The sequence below is a fragment of the Lithobates pipiens genome, unplaced genomic scaffold (assembly GCF_037356315.1).
Source record: "Lithobates pipiens isolate NorthernLeopardFrog02 unplaced genomic scaffold, aLitPip1_a1.2 Scaffold_48, whole genome shotgun sequence".
Lineage (NCBI taxonomy): Eukaryota > Metazoa > Chordata > Amphibia > Anura > Ranidae > Lithobates > Lithobates pipiens.
In genome coordinates, this window is record NW_027507872.1 from 5,926,705 (window position 1) to 5,949,731 (window position 23,027).

The window sequence follows — 23,027 nt, forward strand, 5'->3', positions numbered from 1 at the left end:
GAAGTACAATTAAATCACACTTGTTTATTAAATAAAAAGGTAAATAGAGAAAGCGTAGTCAAATCATACCAGAGTCTAGTAACTGGATTGAGTAGTCAGCCAGGCCAGAGTTCAATAACCAGATCAGGTAATCAGCCAGGTCAGCCAGGCCAGAAGTCAGGGATCCAAGTGAAGCAACAGCAAGCAGGATAAGGAGCCTGAAGGGATGTCAGCAAGCCAGTCTTTAAACAGAACTGCAGGAGATGGTTTCTTGTGATGTGACCAAGGCAGAGATGAAGTGAGCTGGACAGCTTTAAGTAGGCAGGTCAGGCGAGCATGATCAGGAACAGCTGGTAACTGTGGAGAGAGAGGAGAGCTGGCAATTAGCCAACAGCTGAGCAGCCAGCCAAGAGAAAGAAGGGCTAAGCCAGCCCTTACACTATAGCAGAGGATACCTAAAATTTTACTTTCATTTTAGTACAGACACCTGAGGAAATCAGTCAGCAATTCGCACAAGCATTTCTGGGGGCGTTCTGTATACCAATAAAGTATAGAACACCCTGGTTGCCATATTGCATTGATTTATTTATTTTTTAAAGCTTAGCAGCTTCAGATTGAAATGGAAGTTTTTTTAAAAAAAATATTGAATTATGAAAAATGGTTTGTGTAGCAATTTTCAATTTTATTTTTTATTTTTTTTAATGGAAGTGGAATTCTCCTTAAATTGGATTTGGTTAGAGTTCCCTTGAAGACACAAAACAAAATCATAAAGTAAGGAAAGGGTATATTACAGCCAAACAAAAAAATAAAAAATAACCCACAAAATTCTATTGAATCCACAGGTTACCTGCTTTGGGTCTCCATATTTCATCCATTCTAGGCCTTTTTGCTATCAATATCGAACTTTCTTCCAGTAATCAAGTGTTCTGGAATCACCACTTTAAGGATTCTAATGTGGCAGGGTCGGAGGATACCATGTTGATGATGTAATCTTCCAGGATCTCTATTGTCTTCTTCTAATTCCCTCCATTTACCTGGATCACCTAGCTTAAAAATTTGCCCTCTTTTCTTGTTCATTGCATCCTGACTGTCCTCTCACACACCTACGTTTCTTCTTGTACAACCCTACAATTGTTTTGGTGTTACCACTTGTTTATTTTTTAATGCAGCTTGGGAGCTGAAGGTCTGGGTGGCACCAACAGTACAAGCCAGGACTCCCTTCACAAAGCTGCTAAAAAAAAGAGCATAAAGTCCTCCATTGGGCGCTTGTTTGGAAAGAAAGAAAAGGGTCGCATGGGACAGATGGGACGAGAATCCTCTTCTTTAGGTGAGTGACAGTACAAATTCGAATTAACATGCAAAACATTTTCATGTGTTCGATCAACAACAAAAAATATTTTAGTTCTAGGAAAATGCTGGTGTGCTAAAACTGCTCTTATATTTTAAGATTTTACTTACACTACGTAATGTTGCCATCCTTCAGTTAATACCAACACAAGTATGGTACCAGGTAGCTTACAGGGAAAGATAAAAACTGAAACAATATGTAATTTTTAAATCTAAGTATACCTGAAAAAAATGCTAAATAAGCACAAAGGGACATTACTTACATTCAGCATAATGTGTCCCTTCTGTTTTGTAGTTCATTAGAAATCTTCTGTGCTCTGATGCCCAGCACCATCCCCATAATCTTCTGGTGTGGTGAGGGTTAATAGAATTGAGGTTTTGTCACAGAGTGTCAAACGTGACTATGCCTGCCATTTCCACCCCATCCTCCATTTTTTTTTTTTTTTTTTTTAATTCTTTATTTACGGATTGCAGGTAATACAGGGAAAAACTGTAAAAGACATAGATCACTCAGTTTTCCAGGGTAACAAAAATACGTACATAATCAACCAACACTTTGTGGGGGATCAGGGGAAACCAATCAGTTTGCGATAGCAGTGGCCCCAGCCGTGTCTAAACCATCACGTTATCTTAGTCAAATTATCTGGCATCCCAGTGTCCACTTAGAAATGGGGGCAAACCCCGGGGCAATGCCCTTCCAGGCCCAGGCCGAGGGGCATCCGACATCTATCACCGTCATTTTATCGGACAAAGAGCTCAGCCGGGACCCTCCCAAGGGTCACCAACCCCTAGCTGGGAAACCGAGGAAACAAAAAGGAGAGGTTTGTGCAATCACCGTGCATTTTAATTATATGAGGGGGTTGGGGGGTAGGGAAAGAGGGGGGAGCAAGCAGTGAGGAGAAGGGGATGGGGGTAGACAGAGTGAAAGTTATGGGGGGTTTAGAGTGCTACGGAGCAGATGGGGGAGAGTGAATCAGAGTGGAATATGAGAAGGGATGGAAAGGAGGGGGACCCCGATGGATTCCCACGGCCGGGGCCTTCCCCCTGCATACGTGCCAGAGCCTACAGATAGGATCTGTAAGCGTCGGAAAACCGGAACAAACTCCAGGGCAACCATCGAGCAGTGTGTTCCTCCTCCTTGTCGCCCAATGCCGAAGTGAGCTGTTCCATACGGTAGATGTCGCAAACTCTCGCAAACCAGTGAGACACCATTGGAGCGGCCCACTGCTTCCACACGCTAGGTATGCATGCCCTGGCTGCACTCAAAAGATGTTTTAAGAGAGACTTGTGATACCTCCTGCTCGAGAGTGGGGTCAGATTGAGGAAAATCGCCGCCGGGTCGTTCTGCAGATCGACAGCTGTGAGGTCAAAAATGATACTGAGAACCTGTCTCCAGAAATGGGTCAATTGTGAGCATTCCCAAAAGATATGTAGTAACGTGCCAGGCTGTTCACCGCATCTCCAGCACAAAGGGCTGTGACCAGGGAACATAGCTGCCAGAACAGTGGGGGTCCTGTACCATCGGGTCAAAATCTTATAAGCTATTTCCTGGTATTTACTACATAGGGATGACTTGTGCGCAAATAGAAGCGCGCGACTCCTCTGGTCGGGCGAGAGCCGGATACGAAGGTCCCGCTCCCATTTTTCCAAGAACACCAGATGCCCCTGGGAGAGTTGATCCAGGAGGATGTGATAGGACAGGGAGAGAGGCCCTCGGGTCAGGCCCTCCCCCGAGCACATTTCCTCAAACGATGTTAGGGGTCTGCGGAACTCGCTACTGTTCGGCAAGGATTTCAAGAAGTGGGAGAGTTGGGCAAGCTTCCACTGTCCCAGGGCCGTGGTTGCTAACACCTCGTACATAGTGGGGACCGCTGTCCACGTTCCAAGGCCAAGAAAAGAAGAGGCCCGCACCAAGTCCTGGCCAAGATCGAGGCGGAACGATTTTTCCGTCATGCCTGGTTCAAAACATGGGTGTCCAATAATAGGAGTCATGGGCGACGGGAAACTGGGCACGCCCGTCAGCTTAAAATATCTGTCCAACTCCCGTAGCGTTGGCTCAATGAGAGGGTGCGCCCGTACTGTTCCCGACCAGCTCGGACCACTCCAGGGCAGACCCTCAAGTGGAAATGGTACGGATTCACGTTCCAGTCGAACCCACAGCTTATCCCCCAGATGTCTGCACCAGTCGACTACTCTGTTCATGTGTATCGCCGTACAATACCATGCCGGGTCTGGGAGGCCAATCCCCCCCTTGTCTTTCGGTCTGAGCAGTAGTGTTCTGCTGAGTCTTGGAGGCCTGCCTTGCCATACGTAGCGAATAAAGACGGTGCGCATGGCTTTAAAAAATGATTGGGGGATTTTTATCAGTAAGGCTTGTAATAGGTACAAGAGTCTGGGCATTACATTCATTTTGAGCACGTTACATCTCCCAAACCAGGAGGTCGCCAACTTTGACCACCTCTCTAGGTCTACGGCAAAATTTTTTAGGAGCGGCTGAAAATTCAATTGAAAAATCAGATGCGGATCCGGGGGGATCTTGGTACCTAGATATTGTATAGCTTCAGCAGCCCAACGAAAGGGAAAATTAGAGCTTAAACTCGTCTGGGCGTTGGTAGACAGGGAGACATTGAGTGCCTTCGATTTCTGTAAATTAATTTTAAAATTTGACAGGGAGCCATATCGTCTTCCGCTAAAAGATTCGGCAATGTAATGTGAGGCTCCGAGACATAAAACAAGAGGTCATCAGCAAAAGCTGCGACCTTGTGGTGGTACGAGGGCGTGTCCAATCCCTTGATGTCTACATTCTGCCTGATATGATGCAGCAATGGTTCAAGCGACAGGACAAATAAAAGGGGGGACAACGGACATCCCTGCCTCGTTCCATTGCCAATAGTGAAACGCGACGAGGCAAATCCATTGACCCTAACCACCGCCGTCGGTGACGAGTAAAGGGCCGAAACCCATGTAAGCATGGGGGGAGGTATACCCAGACTTCGCAGGGTGGCTAGCAAAAAAGGTCAGCTCACCCTGTCGAACGCCTTTTCTGCGTCCACAGAGAGCAGCATAATCGGCAGTTTAAGGCGTCTAGCACGTTCAATAACATTGATTGTCCTGGTCGTGTTGTCACGGGCCTCCCTATTGCGAACAAACCCTACCTGGTCCAGAGGTATCAGGTGCTGGAGAATGGGCACCAACCGCTCCGCTAATATCTTAGTGAAGAGCTTGAGGTCGCAGTTTAATAAGGAGATGGGCCTATAGTTTGCGCAGAGAAGAGGATCCTTCCCCGGTTTGGGTATGACCGATATGCTGGCCTGTAACAGCTCTGGCGGGAAGGTCTGACCCTCCAATAGAGCGTTAAAGGCTGACACAAATGGCGCGGATAACAGAGAGAGGAAGGCCCTATAGTAGGGGACCGTGAACCCATCCGGGCCTGGTGCCTTGCCCTTGGGTGAGTCTTTTAACGCAGCCGACAATTCCTCCGGGGAGATTGGCTGCGAGAGAAGCTCCATCTCTTCCTGTGTCAGTGACGGGAGGTTTGCCGAAGCAAGGTAGTCGTCAATGGCCGCCGTGTTGGCCTGGCGGGCATCTCCCGAGTCCCGGGGGTGCAAGTTATAAAGGCCTTCATAAAAAGCTCGGAAGCTCTCTGCTATCCTCCTGGAATCATGAAGCTTAGCCCCCGAAGGGGAAGCTATGGTCGGGACGAAAGACGCGTTGCGCTGGGTGCGCAGGGAGTTCGCTAGGGGCCTACTGCATTTGTCTCCATATTCATAGTACGTCCTGCGGACCCACATAAGTCTGGTTCTAGCCTGAAAGAGAGAGAAGTCTCTGATTTGCTCTCTAAGATCTCTCACCTTCACCTCCAACGCAGCAGTCAGCTGGGATTTATGCCGTCGTTCACATGCATGGAGCTTGGCAATAAGTGTGGAGAGAGCCTCTGTGTTGGCCACTTTAAGTCTATGACCATGTTTAATAAGAATGCCCCTAATGTAGCATTTATGAGCTGCCCAAAGCATGAGGGGGTTGGAAACGGAATCCTGGTTATGCTCAAAGTAACTTTCTAATTCCCTAAGTAGGTCTGCATGGGTCTCAGGGTCTTTCAGGAGAGACTCGTTCAGTCTCCACCAGGACTGACCCCGGGACTCCTGTTGCAGCTTCAGCGTCAAAGAGATCGGAGCATGATCGTACAGGTCTATGTGGCCTATCTGAGCGTCTGTGACCGCCGGGATAACATTGTGGGCGACTAGGAACATATCTATACGCGAGTAAGAACCATGAGCTGAGGAAAAGAACATATAGTCTCTATCCTGTGGGTGAAGCGTACGCCACACATCAATCAGTCGGTGAGAATGCAGCAGATCTCTTATGTGCGAACGCGTTCTCGCAGATATTGCAGAAGTGCCCGAAGAGGAGTCTCTGTGGGGGTCTAGGGTGAGGTTAAGGTCCCCTCCCACGATCAGAGTGCCCTCTGAGAATGCAGCCAGAGCATCCAAGCAGGTTTCCAAGGCCAGCAGCTGGTCCACATTCGGCATGTACAGATTTGCCAGAGTAAAGGTTTGCGAATGGAGGGTTCCCTTAACGAAGAAATATCTCCCCTCACTATCGGCTTGGACAGCTAACACGTGCCACGGCAGGTTTTTAGCAAGAAGAACACATACTCCTCTCGATTTGGAGGTAGGCAACGTACTGTGATAAGCCAGGGGGAAGTGTTTACTATAAAGCCGGGGTATTTGGCCTGTCCTGAAATGGGTCTCCTGGAGGAAAGCTATTTGGGGCCTCAGCCGCCACAATTCTGTGAGACAGCTGGACCTTTTTTCAGGTACATTCAGCCCTTTCACATTCCAGGAAACCAGCTTCAGTGCCATGACGGCAGCGGTACCCGGCCGAAGGGCCCCACCAGAGTCGGAAGTAGAGATAGAGGTCAAACACCAAGGAAGAAAAGAAGAAAGAGGAAAAGCAGTAGTTAGGGGGGAGGGAGAGGGTAGAAGGGGGGAGGATAGGTCGGGGAGTTGCTAAGGCTCCTAACGGAGAGAACCTGCCGGTTAGGGCAGAAGGGCCTAGTGGGGGAAGAGGTAAGGCACTGCAGGGGGAGGAACTCGTCGGTGCAGTACCCCTCCAGCAGCCCATGGTCCATGCAGCCCCAGTTGGGCATGCACGGAGCTTCTTTGGCATCTTAACTTCGACATCCAACACATCATAGAACATCACCGTAGCTAGTAACAGGCAGTCAACAGTAGAACAGTGCATAATTAGACCAACCTATTTAACCTTGCACCACAGAGTATAGATAACATTATCCATTAGCTATTAGCAGGCAGTCAACAACAGTAGACAGGGGCGTAACTATAGGGGGTGCAGCAGTCGCGACCGCAACTGGGCCCTGTGATGCAGGGGGCCCATGCAGCCCCCTCTACATATGCATAGGCAGCTAGCACACACTATTACATACCCCCTCCATATCCCCCTGGGGACAGGGGCCCCTTCTCACGTGGGGACAGGGACCCCCACCTCCCCTGGGGACAGGGACCCCTTCTCACCTGGGGGCAGTAACTTCATCTGCCATGGAGAAAAGGACCTCATCTCTTCTGGGGACGGGGACCCATTCCTGCCTAGGGACAGTCCCCCGATGGGGCACCTAAAAATGTAAAAAAATAAATAAAAACTACAGATACCAGTGGTGGAACTACAGGGCTCACAAAGGTCATACCTGTGACCACGCCCTGGAGTTCCACCACCGGACTCGGAGGGAAGGGCCCTGGCTGGGGTTCAGGGGGGCCCTTCATGGTTTCTTGCATCGGGGCCCTGAAGGTTCTAGTTACGCCACTGACAGTAGAACAGTGCATAATACGATCAACATATTTAACTTTGCAACACAGAGCATGGATAACAGTATACCACCCAGGTACCCGCCCCCCCCCCCCCCAAAAAAAAAAAAAAGGGGGGGGGAGAACAAGGGGAGGGAGTAAGAACACCGTCCAGGAGCATCCGGGGGGCACCCCCAGGAATTCCAAAAACAAAAAGAGCTCCGAGATTCGGGCACCTAAAGATAAACAGTGGCTAGAATGTTAAACAGTACCGCCAGCATCCCAGGTCACCGTCTAGTAAGCGACATGTCCATCACTGGTCTTGCAATGTCCCTCCTCTCCAAGTGTGGGGTCACCGGGGGCAACGATCCGTTGCAAGGTGTATAACACTAAGCTGGACGCTCCAGCCACCTATATTGATAGAGAAAAAGTAAACAATAAAGAAAAAAAGAAAAAGGGGTGTAACACAGGTACAGTGGGTAAACTACTGTGCTCTTTCAGAGTTCACGATCTTGAGGGGCCTGCGATCGTTGACGTTGGGATCGACGGTGACGTCTCCCTCTCTGCGGCCTATTTGAGGGGTTGCTCGTCGGGGCCACGGCTCCCAAACGAACAACTGGAGCCAACCAGTCTGGGATCGGAACCGGGGGCAGGTCCAAAGCCTCCAGGAAGGACGGGACCTCAGAGGGGTGTCGTAGTGCCAGAGGTCTCCCATTTCTGCGCACTATGAGGTGGAACGGATGACCCCACTTGTATGGTATCCGCCGTTCAGTGAGGTGTTCCAAGAGGGGTCGCAGACAGCGTCTCATCTGGAGGGTCTTGCGGGAAATATCTGGCAGAAGGGTGACTTGGGCCCCGTCAAAATCAATGCTGCCTTTGCGCCACGCCGCTTGCAGGATATCCTCCCTAACCGAGTAATTGTGGAGACAGCATAATACGTCACGTGGCCGGTTCTCTGTGGGGTTCCTGGGACCCAGGGTCCTGTGGACTCTATCAATGGCTATTACTGTGTCAGCAGCGCGGTCCAGACAGGCGTTAAATATAGCAGTAACTGTGGCTTTGAGGTCTGCTTGGCCCGTGGCTTCAGGCAAGTCTCTGATCCTGATGTTACGTCTGCGATTGCGATTCTCAAGGTCATCTACTAGGAGTTGCAACTGTGTGACTCTGTCAGCAAGGGTATCATGAGCGACTTTCAGGTCAGAGACATTAGTGGTCAGTGAGGTAACATCTGATGTCAAGGTGGTCACCCGCTCGTTCGTAGCCGACACATCACGTTTGACCCCTGCGATTTCCTGACGCAGGGTCGTTTCAATCCTGGCTGCCATACAACTAAAATCATCCTTAGTGGGAAGGTTTTGCAGCAAAGTCAGTATGGTTGTGTCTCCCAACAATGCCTGAGAAGTGGGTAGCAGATTGGCCCTCTGTGTGGCTGAGGCATGAGTAGCCTGGTCATGCAGTCCGGGGGTGAGGCATCCACTGCTAGAGGGTCTCTGGGACAGTTGGGAGTTATGGGGGAACCAGGGTGGCAGGCTGCTGCGGTCCGGGCTGTCCAGCGAGGCCATAGATAGTGAGCGGGGGAGGCATGGGGACAAGTCACTCGGTGGGGAGAACGGCGGCAGGTCGTGCCCCTGCATAGACATCCGCTCACCTGTTCTCTGTGCCTCATGTCCCGAAGCGCCGGAGGCCGCGGGCGCCATCTTGGATGGATCCGGCGTGGAGACTGGAGGCTGTAGCGGGACTAAGTACTTGTCCATCGCTACAGCGGAGAGCTCCGCTCGGCTGGCAGGGTTCCGCTGTCGTGCGGGGATGTCGGTGATGCCGAAATGTGCGATCGTCTTGTGGTACAGGCGTGCGGAGGGGGTCACGGACCGGGAGCTCCTGAAGAAAGCGTCCTCACTCCTGCATGCCTAGGCCACGCCCCCCATGCTCCATTTATAGAAGCTGGTACTACAGCTTCTATGAATGAAAATGGGTGGACCTATGTCATGTGGGATCTATGAACGGAGTGGGTGGACTTTTCAATCATCCGGCCGTCCTCCATTAATAGATTCTGTTTCATACATAGAAGCTGTAGTAGAACTGGGCAGCAAGAGTAGGCATATTTGGGCAGACTTGATGAAAGCCTGTGACAGTTCCTCAGTTCTATTAACCCCTGTCTCACTAGAAGATCATAGCAGTGTGAGGGGCTCGGAGGATGAAATGGACACAACCCCAAAAAGGTAAGTAATCTCCCTTGTGCTTATTTTGTATTTTTTTTTTCTGTAGGTAAATGTTGGTTTTAGGAAATACAATGAATTATGTAATTAAATAAAATGGATTTAAATAAATGTTCTTGTCTGTATTCAGTGCCATTTAAACCACTTCCGGACCAGCCGCCGCTGTTGTCCTGTGGCAGGTTGGCTCGGCAAATCGGCATTACCTTACGACGCTTTGCCTTTTGGCCAATAATGGTGCGCGTGCACCTGCAGCGTGTGCCTGGAGCTGATGCAAGTGCCCGGCGGCAATGATGCCAGGTACACAGATCCTGGTTCTCTCAGGGGAGAGGAGACAAGATCGTGTGTTCATACCAAGTATGTACACCGATCTCTCTCTTCTCCTAGCCAGTCCCATCCCCCCTACAGTTAGAACACACCTAGGGAACACAGTTAACCCCTTGAGTGCCCCCTACTGTTAATCCCTTCCCTGCTTATAGCACTGATTGCTTTATATTTGTCAATGATCCCAAAAATGTGTCAAAAGTGTCCAATTTGTTCACTGCAATATCACAGTCCCGATAAAAATTGCAGATCGCCGCCATTACTAGTAAAAAAAAAAAATGCCACAAATCCCCTATTTTGTAGACGCTATAACTCTTGAGCAAACCAATCAATATACACTTATTGCAATTTTTTTTACCAAAAATATGTAGAATACATATCGGCTTAAAATAATTTTGAAAAAAAAAAAGTGGGATATTTATTATAGCAATAAGTAAAAAAGAGTGTTTTTTTCAAAATTGTCGCTCTTTTGTTTGTAGCGCAAAAAATAAAAACCGCAGAGGTGATCAAATACCAGTAAAAGAAAGCTCTACTTGTGGGGGAAAAAATAATTTGGTTTGGGTACAGCATCGCACGACCGTGCAATTGTGAGTTAAAACAACGCAATGCCGTATCGCAAAAAATGGCCAGGTCATTGAGCAGCCAAATCTTCCGGGGCTGAAGTGGTTAATCACCTTACAGTCTGTTCTTAATATTTTTGCACTGTTCCCTGTTTCCACACTTTAGACACAACTTAGAAACTGAAGGCTTTATGTTAAAACAAGTAACACACATCACTTTACCCCCTATTTGCATAACACTTTCACATCAGGTGGTCATGGTCAGATACACACAGTTATATTCATAGCTATTTATAGTTTGTGTTATTTTAATAGATACTAGCAACTTATGTATTGTTTGCACCTGACCTTCAGGCTATTTGAGATTAGCAAGACACATCACAATGTGTTTGAGAACAATTCCATTTGAGTTACTTCATTGGGACAATTTAGGGCAGTACACTAAAAATACAGGATTATTAACATTTTCACAATGTAACATGTTAGGTAGACTAATGTCCTATTGCACACAATGTAAATGCTGAAGTATATGCATTTTGCCCGTGCTTTAAAACGAATACCAAAAAGCCACTGTACGCAAACCATACACTGTTTTCTAGCTTTCACACTTAGGCAGTGTGTTGAGGTCAGGCAGCTATTACTCTTCAGATGAGATTTGAATGGAAGAGTCAGACTCAGAGTATTAAAAAGGTAAATATAATGCTAATCATTTAAGACTAAATATTCAGATCCTTGCATGAGCCCAGTCATATATTTTTTTCATAGGGTCAAGTTTTTATTTTGTGTACATGAGAACCAAGAAAAAAGGTTTACTGACACAGGAAGCTAAACAATTTTTTATTATTAATAATAATAATAATAGTTTTTTAAAATGAATCCATGGAGAATAATTACGAATAAATCCTTATTATGCTAAAATATACAGTATACGATATGTCTGAAACTATCTTTACCCTCCAAAAGAAAAGTATTTAAATACAGACCCAATTACACACAGGGTCACCCAAGGATTGAAGTGAAAAATTGATATAAATGGCCAAAATGGCTGCTTTGGAATTACCTCTTATTCATTATAAATTAACTATATAATTTTGTGAAGGCATCGATTACAGGATCTCTATAGATATCATATATGGAGACCTAAAATGTGTTTTCTCTTATATTCACTGACCGACACGGCTCCTCTCTGTAACTAAATGGGTTTGTTAGCCTGCAATTAGGAAAACTAGGCAAAAATTGTAACACAATACACAGAACTTTAGTCCCACCCCAGGGGGCGGACCCTGTGCTAACAACCCTCCCTGCTCCCAGGCAGAACACTCAGTTTTATTTTGCCTAGTGAAGGAGAATGACCTAGGAACCCTGCAGACCCTTTGGTCCATTTTTTTGATGCAGGTTTGATGTTTTTTTGAAAAAGATGAAAGATCCTGGGATCTTCTATCAACTGCCGGCTGGGTGACAGGCTGGTTAAGTTATCCTTGTAGTCTCCCCAGTCCGGCCATCAAGCGTGTGCAGGCCGCAGCTAAGGCTCGACAGGCCACGACATACCTCAGCTCCAGAGGTGGTCGTGAGCTTCAATGCTCCAGGGTATACATATGACCGGGCTACTGATGTCTGGATCACAATATACCGGGCCAGCAGCTACCCTGTAACTGCGCAGGAGTAGGTCTGTGATGGTATGTCTCCCAGCTCTTCAGTACGGGTAAGTTCGGCTCTCCCTGCTTCTGTGGGGTGAGCAGCTGGTCATTCCCTGCGATTCGGGGGCCACCTCATCTCCTTCTCTTCTCTCCCACGTCCCTATCTCCCCTCCTTCCCCCCTCCGGGGTGTGGCTGCATGTGCTGCGGGTGGTGTGTGTGTGGGGTTCGCTGGGTCTCTCACGTGTAGGGGGCTCTGTGCGGCTAGCATTGGTCCTGGTCCCGGTCTGGGGGGGTCCCAAAAGGTGTCTGTGGAGGTGTTCTGGCTGAATGCAGGCAGCACTGTTCTGTGATTTTTCCTGTCACCTTATGGTGCTGTCTGACGGACATTTTGACTGTGGGCAAAGCACATTCCCCTTGTGAGCCTCAGCAGCCATTTTCTATAGGATTTTCCTATTAGTTGCATTGGCGGCCATTTTTTTTAAGCCTGATCGCTCTTTTCACTGCAGTTCTCTTGTGACAGCGTTACATGTGCTCTCACATGCTGTTTCCTGTGTCCGCTGTGTATACAGGACGCTGGATGGCTCTTCCCTGAATGCTGGTGCAAGCACTGCAGATCGTTTCACCGCTATTCTATACAGCTGCTGCCAACACAGTTTCTATACTCTGCAACTGGGTAACCTCCTAAGGACTACAGGCACGGCTAGTAACATTCACAGAATGCCCCAGGGTGGTGAGTCTGGCGCTAGGTACCCCTCCCCCCCACGTGGCAGCAGCAGGAGGGGGGGACCTTCACTGTCCTAAGTCCCCTTGCAGGTGGCAGACGGGGTAGGGTCAGCATGGCTTCAGAAACTGGTGTTTCTTCCCCCCGAAATCCAGGCTATTGCATCAGGGTCATCTGCAGATCGCGCTGTGCCCATGGACACCCTGACGGTGGTCCTTAACTCTTTTGTTGCTAAAATAGAGGCGGTGCGTGGAAGTTAAGGTGCACGTAAAAGGCCCTTACCCCCCCCCCGTCCTCTGGGGAGAGCTCTGATGCAGACTCGCGCCCTGCTGCGGCTGGAGACCCCTGCTCTGACCTATCAGACGAGGCTGACCAGGACCATTCGGACAGTGAGGATGATTCCCCGTCCGGGTCCGGGGCGTGACAAAGCGCTTGTTGGAGCACTTATCTCAGCTGTGCGTGATACCCTGAAGATACAGGAGCCAGCGGATCCCTCTGCTGATGTATCGGTCCCTTTTGGGTCCCGCAAGCCAGCACATTCACCTAAGGTGTTCCCGTATTTGGCTTATTTTGACAAGTTCATCTACAGGGAATGGGGTCAGCTGCAAAGGACCTTTTCGGTCCCCAAAAACATGGCGGTGCATTACCCCTTTAAGGAAAGCCTTCTCAAGAAATGGTCGGCTCCTCCGGTCGTGGACCCCCCCTTATCCAGGTTAAATAAAGTAACCATGATCCTGGTAGACTCCTGCATTCAAGGATCCCACAGACAGGAAGGCCGAGGCAGTGGCTCATTCCTTGTTTACAGTTGTGGGGTCAGCCGTGCGACCAGTACTGGCATCCACACTGGTGTCACAGACATGACTAAGTGGGCAAAACTTTTGCAATGCGAATTGGGAGAGCAAAACGCCTCCCCTGTCTGCGTGGAACTAGCAGACTAACTAGTGCAAGGCCTTAAGTGCGTTTGTGGCGTGCCCCTGGATACTTTCCCTCTGTTATTCAGGGCTTCAGTGTCAGCTGTGGTGCTGAGGCGCCTGATTTGGCTTAAATGCTGGTCTGCTGACAGATCTTCCCTTCCTTGGCGACCAGCTCTTTGGAGCCTCATTGGATGACATTATTAAAAATGCCATGGGTGGTAAGAGTACACTACTCCCACAGGCCAGGAAGGCTAAGGAGACTCGCCGCAGGCAAGGGCCCTCTTTTCCCACTCACAAGCGGCTTTTTCGTCCGCCCGGTGCTTCGACAAAACTTTCCCAGCACGACAGGACGTCCATAGACGGTCAAAAGTGTCCATGGAACCGCAAGCCTAACAAGCCTGCGAACAAAAGTGCTACTGCATGAAGGGTGGGGTGTCCCGTACAAGAGATCCGTGGGCAGATGCATCAGACGCGCTGGTGGCTCTGTGGGATCAGTACCAGCTTATCTACGCCTTTCCTCCACTAAAACTGTTGCCACGTCTTCTTCGCAGAGTGGAAGCCGAGGGGATCCCAGTAATCCTGGTTGCCCCAAATTGGTCTCAGCGGCCCTGGTACGCAAACCTGGTGCGTCTGGTGGCAGACGCTCCCTGGCGAATGCCGCTGCGAGAGGACCTCCTATCTCAAGGTCCAATCTTTCACCCTGCTTTACGATCGCTGGCTTTAAAGGCATGGCTATTGAGAGCCAGGTGATGAGGAACCGGGGTCTGTCGGACTCGGTGATTCCAACTATGCTGAGGGCGCGGAATTCATCTTCACGGAAGATATACCATCGTACCTGGAAGGCCTACATCTCCATATGTGAGGAGAAAGGGTGGCATCCGCGCTCCTATTCTATATCCAGGATCCTGCTGTTTCTTCAGCAAAGAGTAGACCAGAAATTGGCGTTGAGCACCATTAAGGGGCAAATTTTAGCCCTGGCTGTCTTTTTTTCAGCGACCCCTGGCGTCTCACTCATTAGTGAGTACCTTTGTTCAGGGGGTTCGACATGTAGTCCACCGTTACCCCCATGGGATTTGAACCTGGTGTCGGTGCTTCAGAAGCCGCCGTTTGAGAATATCAGGGAGATTCCCCTGTTGACCCTTTCACAGAAGGTGGTCTTTCTAGTGGCAATCACATTGGCCAGGAGGGTTTCGGAATTGGCGGCCTTCTCATGCAAGTCGCCTTATCTGGTCATCCACGGGGATAAGGTGGTGGTGCTCTGCAACCGTCCTTTCTACCGAACGTGGTTTCGGCTTTTCATATCAATGAGAACATTGTATTACCATCGTTGTGTCCTAAGCCGAAGCACCCCAAAGAGGTGGCCCTTTACGCTCTCGATGTGGTTAGGGCTCTAAAGGTATACTTGTCTGCCATGGCTCCCTTTCGGAAGTCAGACTCACTGTTTGTTTCGGTGGCTGGCCAAAGAAGGGTATGGTGGTCTCATTGGCCACCATTTCCAGGTGGATCAGACAGATTGTAGTCCAAGCCTACGCCTTGAAGGGGCAGGTGCCCCCCTTTCCAGAGATGGCCCACTCTACAAGACCTATCAGAACGTCTTGGGCCTTCCGACACCAAGCGTCTGTTGCTCAGGTGGGTAAGGCGGCACCCTGGTCGTCTGTCCATACGTTTACCAAGTTCTACAAGGTAGACGTCAGTGCATCAGCTGATGCCTGTTTTTGCCGCAAAGTTTTGCAGGCGGCCGTGTAGTTGCAATTGAGATTTTTTCCTGTTTTATCTATAAAAACGCAGTACTGTTTGTTAATGCACTGTTGCATTACTGCCGCAAAAAGTTTGCGTTGTTGGGGGATCTCTCCTGTTGAGAATGCCCGGTTATGGCAGTGTGTTTTTCCGTACACTGCTGTTTTTTTGTGGGTTTCGTTTCACTAGTTCCCACTTGCCATGGTGGATGAAGTTTTTATGCTGTTTTTCCCACCCCTCGTTTGGCACTGCTTAGGGACGTCCCATTTAATTACAGAGAGGAGCTGTGTTGGTCGGTGAATATAAGAGAAAATAGGATTTTTGTACTCACCGTAAAATCCTTTTCTCTGTAATTCACCGACCGACACAGCACCCACCCCTCCTTTTCTCTACGCTATACTGCTTGTTGACCTACTGAGTTCTGCCTGGGAGCAGGGAGGGTTGATAGCACAGGGTCCTAATGGCAGGCTAACAAACCCATTTAGTTACAGAGAGGAGCTGTGTCGGTCGGTGAATTACAGAGAAAAGGATTTTACGGTGAGTACAAAAATCCTATTATATCCATCCAATGATTTTATATCATGGCTTAATTGGTGTCAGAGATGGTTCTATGTGCAAATCAAGGACTTAGTCCGATCATGTGTATGTGGCATAATAGAACAATCATGATCAGACTTAATCCGGTGGACAAACCACCAGACTTTGCAACTGAGGTCCGGCGGACCTGCCCACACACAACTGGACTTTTCTGGTGGGCTAGGTCCAGCGGACAACCTGAGAGTCAGTTTGTCTGCCTGGACTGTGACATCATAAGGGGCGGGGTCACCATGTGACATCACCCGGTGACCCTTCCCCTTGTTCCTATATAAGTCGCCGCACAACGCGTCCCTGCCATTGCGGCCAGAGAGTGCATCGTGTCAACATCACAAGGAAGCTGAAGAGAAGAAGGTGGCGGCGGCGACAGAAGACCAGACCAACGCTAGTAAAAGAGCTAGAGAAGAACCGAAGAGCGGAACAAGACCCCGAAGCCGGAAGAAGACCCCGGACAGCGGTGGCGGCAACGAAGAGGAAAGCCGGTCTCCTCTACTAGTAAAAGAGCTAGCAGAAGATGGCGGAAGAGTCCGGCGAGGAGACCCCCCCAAGACGGAAGAAGACCACCAGAGCTGTCTAATAAATTATTTTAAAAACTTGTGTTGTGTTTTTTTATTTACACTTTTTTCACCAGGTGAATGGGTAGGGGTACAATGTAGCCCATACTCATTCACATAGGGTAGGGGGCCGGTATCTGGGGGCTCCTTATTAAAGGGGGCTCCCGGATTCCAATAAGCCCCCCGCCCGCAGACCCCGACAACCCTGGCCATTGGTTGTCGGGGTCAGCGGGCGGGGGGCTTATCGGAAACCCTTTAATAAGGTGGCCCCCAGATACTGGCCCCCCACCCTATGTGAATGAGTATGGGGTACATTGTCCTCATCAACATGGGGACAAGGTGGTTTGGGGTGGGGGGGCCGCAGGGACCCTCCCATGTTGAGGGCATGCGGTCTGGTACGGCTCAGGAGGGGGGGGCGCCTGCTCGTCCCCATCCCCTTTCCTGACCGGCCGGGCTGCATGCTCGGATTAGGGTCTACTATGGACTTTGGGGGGACCCTATGCCGTTTTTTCAGCTTAGGGGTTTCCTTTTAAATCCATACCAGGCGACAGGGCTAGCGAGGTGTCAGTCTCGCAGATGGAGGCTGTAATATTTGGGGGTTATTTTAGCTTAAAGGTAGAGCTTACCAGTGAGCGGAGTCTACGCCATATATGCCATTTTAAGGGCTTGTAGGCCCACTTTTATTAAAGAAAGAAAAGTCCGATAACAAAATAGTTGCCCACACAGGGGTTTCAGCTTTCCACAGCAATAATGTAAGTAGAACCAAAAATACCAAGCCACCTGGCTCTCTTTAGCAGCACTGCTGTTCAGACTAATGCTGCAGCCCTCTTGGCTCTTTAACAGAGTTCCTGTACACCCAGTACCTCAGCACTCTTTACAAGCTTCTTTTTTTTCAGCCCACAAGCTTGGACCCTCTGTCTGCTCTGACAGACCGACCTGTGCAGACATGCACACTTCTCCCTTACACGCCTGGACTCCTCGGGAGGGTGGAGCCCAGAACCATGGTGTTGGCTTTGTTTTAAGCCCAAGACCCACCTGTGCAATCATCCAGCCAGACTGCTGGCTGGTCCCAAAACCCGGTCCCAGGATTGGAGATTCCGTACTACCACAAGGCGGTGACATAAACTTCCTTCGCTAGTCCCGGCTACCTGGAGCCATGTTCAAAATGAACTGACTTTTCTCCATGTGGGCAAGTCCGTTCATTTCAAAATTCCAGCGGACTAGCACACAGACGGGCGGATTGTCCGCTGGACAATTTTGAGTCAAAACTTCTTTCTAAGTCCGCCGGACTTTTGGAAAGAAAAAGCCAGCCGGAGCTCACACACGGGTGGATTGTCAGGCGGACCAGAGTCCATCGGATAGTCCGATCATGTGTACGCAGCATTATACTTACTTTTCAGCAGACATATAACCAGTCTAGATATTTCTAAATATGTCCCTTGTTATCACAGCCATTAATACCGCTACAGAAAAGAGGATTAAATCCAGAATACAGTTCTGACCCTCAAATGAAACACAGAGGTTCTTAAATATGTATGTTAAGGGGCCTGAATGTCCAATAAATCTAAGACCAATGGATTCACTCCAGTTCTTGAGTGGCAACCTTTATGCATATTGCAGGATGTCAGTCAATCTAATAAAAATAATTGTTCATTATGAATAGTCCAATAAACTAAATGTCTAGATAAACAATGACAATTTAAATAATAATGACACATATACAGTATGTATATTATTTAACAAGCAAAACAGAGCTACCAATCCACTCCACATTAGTGATTCCATAAAAATGATCAACCAATCAGTAAAACACAGTTCATAAACCTTGGAAGTAGGAGGTTGAAGCCATCATGGTGATAATCCACACAGAACATTCAAAAAGACATAGTTTAAAAATCTTCCACATGTAATTGAACCAGAAATATATCTAATTATTGCCTTGAACACTGACACACTAACAGCGGGAATGAAATTGTGCACATTTAGCTGAACTCGCACAATGCAATTTCCGAATGTCAGTCCTGACTTCGGGGGCGATTCAGAGACATCTGTGTGGGTTTCTGCCAAAAGTCGCCAAAAGTAGTACAGAACCTACTTTTGCGAATCGGTGAGGCGTAGCAACGATTTGGACGGTGCCATTGCCAGCAATAGCTGCCGATTTTGGCATGCAGTTTGACATGTCAAATCGCAGTTTGACATGTCAAATCACTGTTATGTGAACCAGGGTTAAAAACCAGGGTTAAAAAAAAAGTCTATTATTCATTATTTTATAATTATTATTATCTATTATTATTATTATTATTATTATTTATTATTATTATGTCTCTATTCGTAAATGTTGACCCATTCTTATACATTGTGAAGAGATGGTAAGAATGTCAATATAAACTATGCATAAAACTGTCACTTAATAACATGACTCAATGCTAAATTGCTACATAAAATCTAGTTATACAGTGGATATAAAAAGTCTACACAAGTGTCAGGTTTCTGTGATGTAAAAATATGAGACAGGGGGGCGTGGTCTCGACATGAAGGAGTGAAGCTGCTTTTCTCTGAGGCTCCCGGGCCGCAGCTCTCCAGGGCTCCAATCCAGCAGACTTACCCCACATTCCTGCTTCACGATCCGCTCCAGGACTGCAGCGAAGCGGTGCCCAAGCTCCGGGACTCCCGTGGTACGCATGGAATGCTATCTGGTACAGATACAGCCGCCGGCTTCTACCCCGAACCCGGCCAAGATGGCGCCCGCATCGGCCACGAGGACGGAGGACGGATCGCCGGCGGGGAGAGGTGAGAGAACAGAAACATGTAATGACATGCCTCCATTCTCCCCGCCTAGCGATCTCTCCCCCTGCTTCCCGGGCTCATTGTCCTTAACACCGCTGGGCAGCCCAGAAGGGGAACACAGCAGAGCTTTGCACTGGGACAGACATACTGCCACAGCCTCCCAGCAACCTGTAAAAGGGACACAGCTGCTCCCTGCTCAGCAGCTGCTAAAAGCAGGGACTTCCTCACAGGCTCTGCCCTTGCAGGATCCCCCATCTCTACCATGCAATGAGCAGACAATATGGACACTCCTGCAAAAACTGCCCACCAGGGAAGACTTGGACTCAGTGGCATCCAGAATTGAGGGTGCACTGAGGGGAGAGATTGCAGGGATCAGACAGGAGATGACGGACGTGACCACATGAGTCGCTACAGTGGAAGCAGGCACCTCAGTCCTCCGACAGGAGGTATCTGAACTTCAAAATGTCAAAGAAGAAGTTACCGAACAAATCGCACAGCTCTATCTCGCCATAGACGATCTTGAAAATCGGAACCGCAGGCATAACATACGAATACGCGGCTTACCAGAAGCGACCCGACAGGCGGACCTCAAGGCGACTGTGACGGCCATTTTTAATAACTGCCTAGAGCAACCCCCAGAGACGCCAATAGCAATTGACAGGGTCCATATAACGCTAGGACCCAGGAGCCCCACGGACGACAGACCTAGGGACGTTCTTTGCTGTCTGCACAATTTCACCGTTAAAGAGGACATCATCTACAAAGCCTGGCGCAGGGGTAACATAGACTTTGATGGCGCCCAAATTGCCCTCTTGCCGGATGTCTCGAGGAGGACCCTCCAGATGCGTAGATGTATGAAACCATTGCTTGAGAGACTCAATGAACGGGGGATCACTTACAAGTGGGGTCACCCGTTCCACTTGATTGTACGCAAAGATGGCAGAACATATGCCCTCCGGCATCCCGCAGATGTTCCGGACTTCCTCAGGTCGCTTGGACTACCTGCTCTATGACTTCCCAACTGGCTGGCGTTTGTTCTACCGACTGGCAACGAAAACCCACCAGCAAGCAATACAGCTAGACCCCAGAGGTCACATCGCAACTGTCGTACTCGGCGCATACGACCGCAAGATCCTCAAGACACTGAACCCTGATTGGTGTCTCCAGTGCTTGTTGCTTACCCCTTTTTTTCCTTTTTTTTTTTTTTTCTTCCCACAGGTCCAGCATGCTCGCAACAAAACCACAGAGATGAACTCTAACCACTGACAACCGTAAGCTTCACAGGACATTGAACTGTGAGCTCCCGCTCTAAGCCTGGAATACTTATGTTCGCTCCCCTTTTACTTTTTTTTTCTTTGGCTCGCTTCTTTTATTTTTGATGTTGGGTTAGACTTGGAACGCAGATCTCCCCTATAGGAGCGGGTCTTCCTCACGGGGCTGTGGGTGTACCTCCCGGCCACCCAGTGACTAGTAGAACTATGAGCTCCCTCAGGATATGCAGTTTACAACAGATCAAAAAAATAGAATCCTCTTTTTTGCGCAAAAGTCCTCCCTTTGTAGCAAATACCAAGACATCTCCTACAAGGTACTTACGCGCTGGTATAGGGCCCCCTCGGTGTTAGCCTCCATATTCCCGGGACACAGTCCTCTATGTTGGAGATGTGGCACTCAGACTGGCACAATACTCCACATCTTCTGGGAATGTGAAGTGCTGACGCCCTTCTGGCGGCAGGTACTGGGAATCATCCACAAACTCACTGATGTGGATCTCAAGGACAACCCAGCGGCAATACTACTGAACCTGACCCCAATGTCCAGTAAGCGCTACCGCAAATGCCTGCTAAAGCACCTCTTGAATGCAGCCAGGGCGTGTATTCCCAGTATGTGGAAGCAACAGTCCCCTTCGGCAGTAGCACAGTGGTTTGCTAGGATCAATGACATACAGCGGATGGAATGCCTTACGGCTGCTTTGGGGGGGAAGAGAGAGGAGGAACACGGTGCGCGGTGGATGCACTGGGTACTGTTTAGATACTCAGACAATTGCAAGTCCTATACTTAGAAAGGCAGTCCTTTGGCAGATTGGGCCTTGGTTCAGCGGCCCCCCATTGGTGCTTCATCCTCACCCCCTCCCCGCTTACTCCCCCATCCTTACTCCCCTTTCTTTCTGCTATTTCTTTTCCCTCACGAGACACCATGGGTGTCGCCCATCTTTCTTTCCCCTAAAAGTGAAAATACTCTAGAATGCGTTACCCCAGATTAGCGCCACTCCCATATCTTGAGGAGTGAGCGCCAAAGCCTAAGTAAGAAGAAGACGACTAGTCTCAGTTGCTTAATACAAGCCGTCTCATAATCTGATTGACTGCGCAAGACTAGCCTTCCCCCCGGGGGGTCTCCATCCACGATAATAGCGCATATGCAGCGCAGGTTGCTAGGTGGAGTGTTCCGGATACCTTGATATTCCCTCCCAGACAAAGAATGGCCTTGCTTGCTCTGGTTTTAATCCTAGATAACTATAGTTAAAATCTTTTAGTCACAGCTACTAGGGTGACAAGCATGTTTAGATGGATGGTCATAAATGTATACTTATGTCGCGTACACACGACCGGACTTTTCAACATCAAAACAATTCCGGCAGACCATTCGATCGTGTGGGGGCTGCAGTGGACTTTTGATTTGCAAAAGTGTGACAGACTTTAGAAATGGAACATGTTTCAAATTTTTCCGCCAGAACTCCGCCAGACCCAGTTCCTACCGAGAAATCCGCTCGTGTGTATGCTAGTCCGACGGACAAAAACGGACGTGAGGGCAGCTATTGGCTACTGGCTATGAACTTCCTTATTCTAGTCCGGTCGTACGTCATCACGTTCGAATCCGTCGGACTTTGGTGTGATTGTGTGTGGCCAAGTCCGTTCATTCAGAAAGTCCGTCAGAACACTGTCAGAACTCCATCAGAACTCCGTCGAAAGTCTGTCGGACCTAGTCCCTCAAAGTCCGGTCGTGTGTACGTGGCATAAGAGTTGTATAGGTTTGTGGGAATATCTATCGAAAGTTAGATGATTGTCTTGTCTACTGTTTATATATGTATATTCAGCATTCTTTAAATAAAAAATAAAAAATATGAGACAGATAAATCATTTCAGAACTTTTTCAATGTGACCTACACACCATACAGCTCAGTTGAGAAACAAACTGAAATCTTTTAGGGAGCGGAAGTAAAAATAAAAAAATTTGATTGCATGTGTGCACATCCTCTTATAACTGGGGATGTAGCTGTGTTCAGAATTAAACAATCACATTCAAACTTATGTTAAATAGGAGTCAGTACTCACCTATCATTGAAAGTGCCTCTGATTAACCCCAAATAAAGTTCAGCTGTTCTAGTAGGTCTTACCTGACATTTTCTTTGTCGCATCCTACAGCAAAAGCCATGGTCCGCAGAGAGCTTCCAAAGCATCAGAGGGATCTCATTGTTAACCACTTCAGCCCAAGATTTGGCAGCTCAATGACCAGGCCATTTTTTGCGATACAGCACTGCGTTACTTTAACTGACAATTTCACGGTGGTGCGATGCTGTACATTTTTCCCCAGAAACAAAGCTATCTTTTGGTGGTATTTGATTACCTCTGCGGTTTTTATTTTTTTGCGCTATGAACAAAAGAGCGTCAATTTTGAAAAAAAAAACACAATATAGTTATCCAAGCCCATTTAAATTTTGCAAACACACATCTCCCAAAAGCATGTGGGAAAATGTGTTATGGTCTGATGAAACCAAGGTTGAACATTTTGGGCATAATTTCTAAAGATACGTTGGGCACAAAAAACACTGCACATCACCAAAAGAACACCATACCCAGAGAG

The 23,027-nt window shown here is 48.5% G+C and overlaps 1 protein-coding gene and 1 long non-coding RNA gene across 3 annotated transcripts in view; one reads left to right on the plus strand and one right to left on the minus strand.

Moving 5' to 3' along the window:
• The window catches only part of PPFIA3 (PPFI scaffold protein A3), a gene marked incomplete at its 3' end in the record, with an annotated part of 942,579 nt that overhangs the window by 889,660 nt on the left and 29,892 nt on the right, over positions 1–23,027 (plus strand). For both annotated transcript variants that reach the window (XM_077467171.1, XM_077467170.1), the window contains 1 exon segment: positions 1,149–1,306. In XM_077467171.1, the coding sequence (XP_077323297.1) occupies positions 1,149–1,306 (158 nt within the window).
• On the minus strand, positions 5–19,259 carry LOC143957019 (uncharacterized). Its single transcript, XR_013270045.1, has 2 exons — positions 18,988–19,259; positions 5–336 (listed from the first exon to the last, which is right to left on the minus strand). It is a non-coding gene; the product is annotated as an uncharacterized LOC143957019 (long non-coding RNA).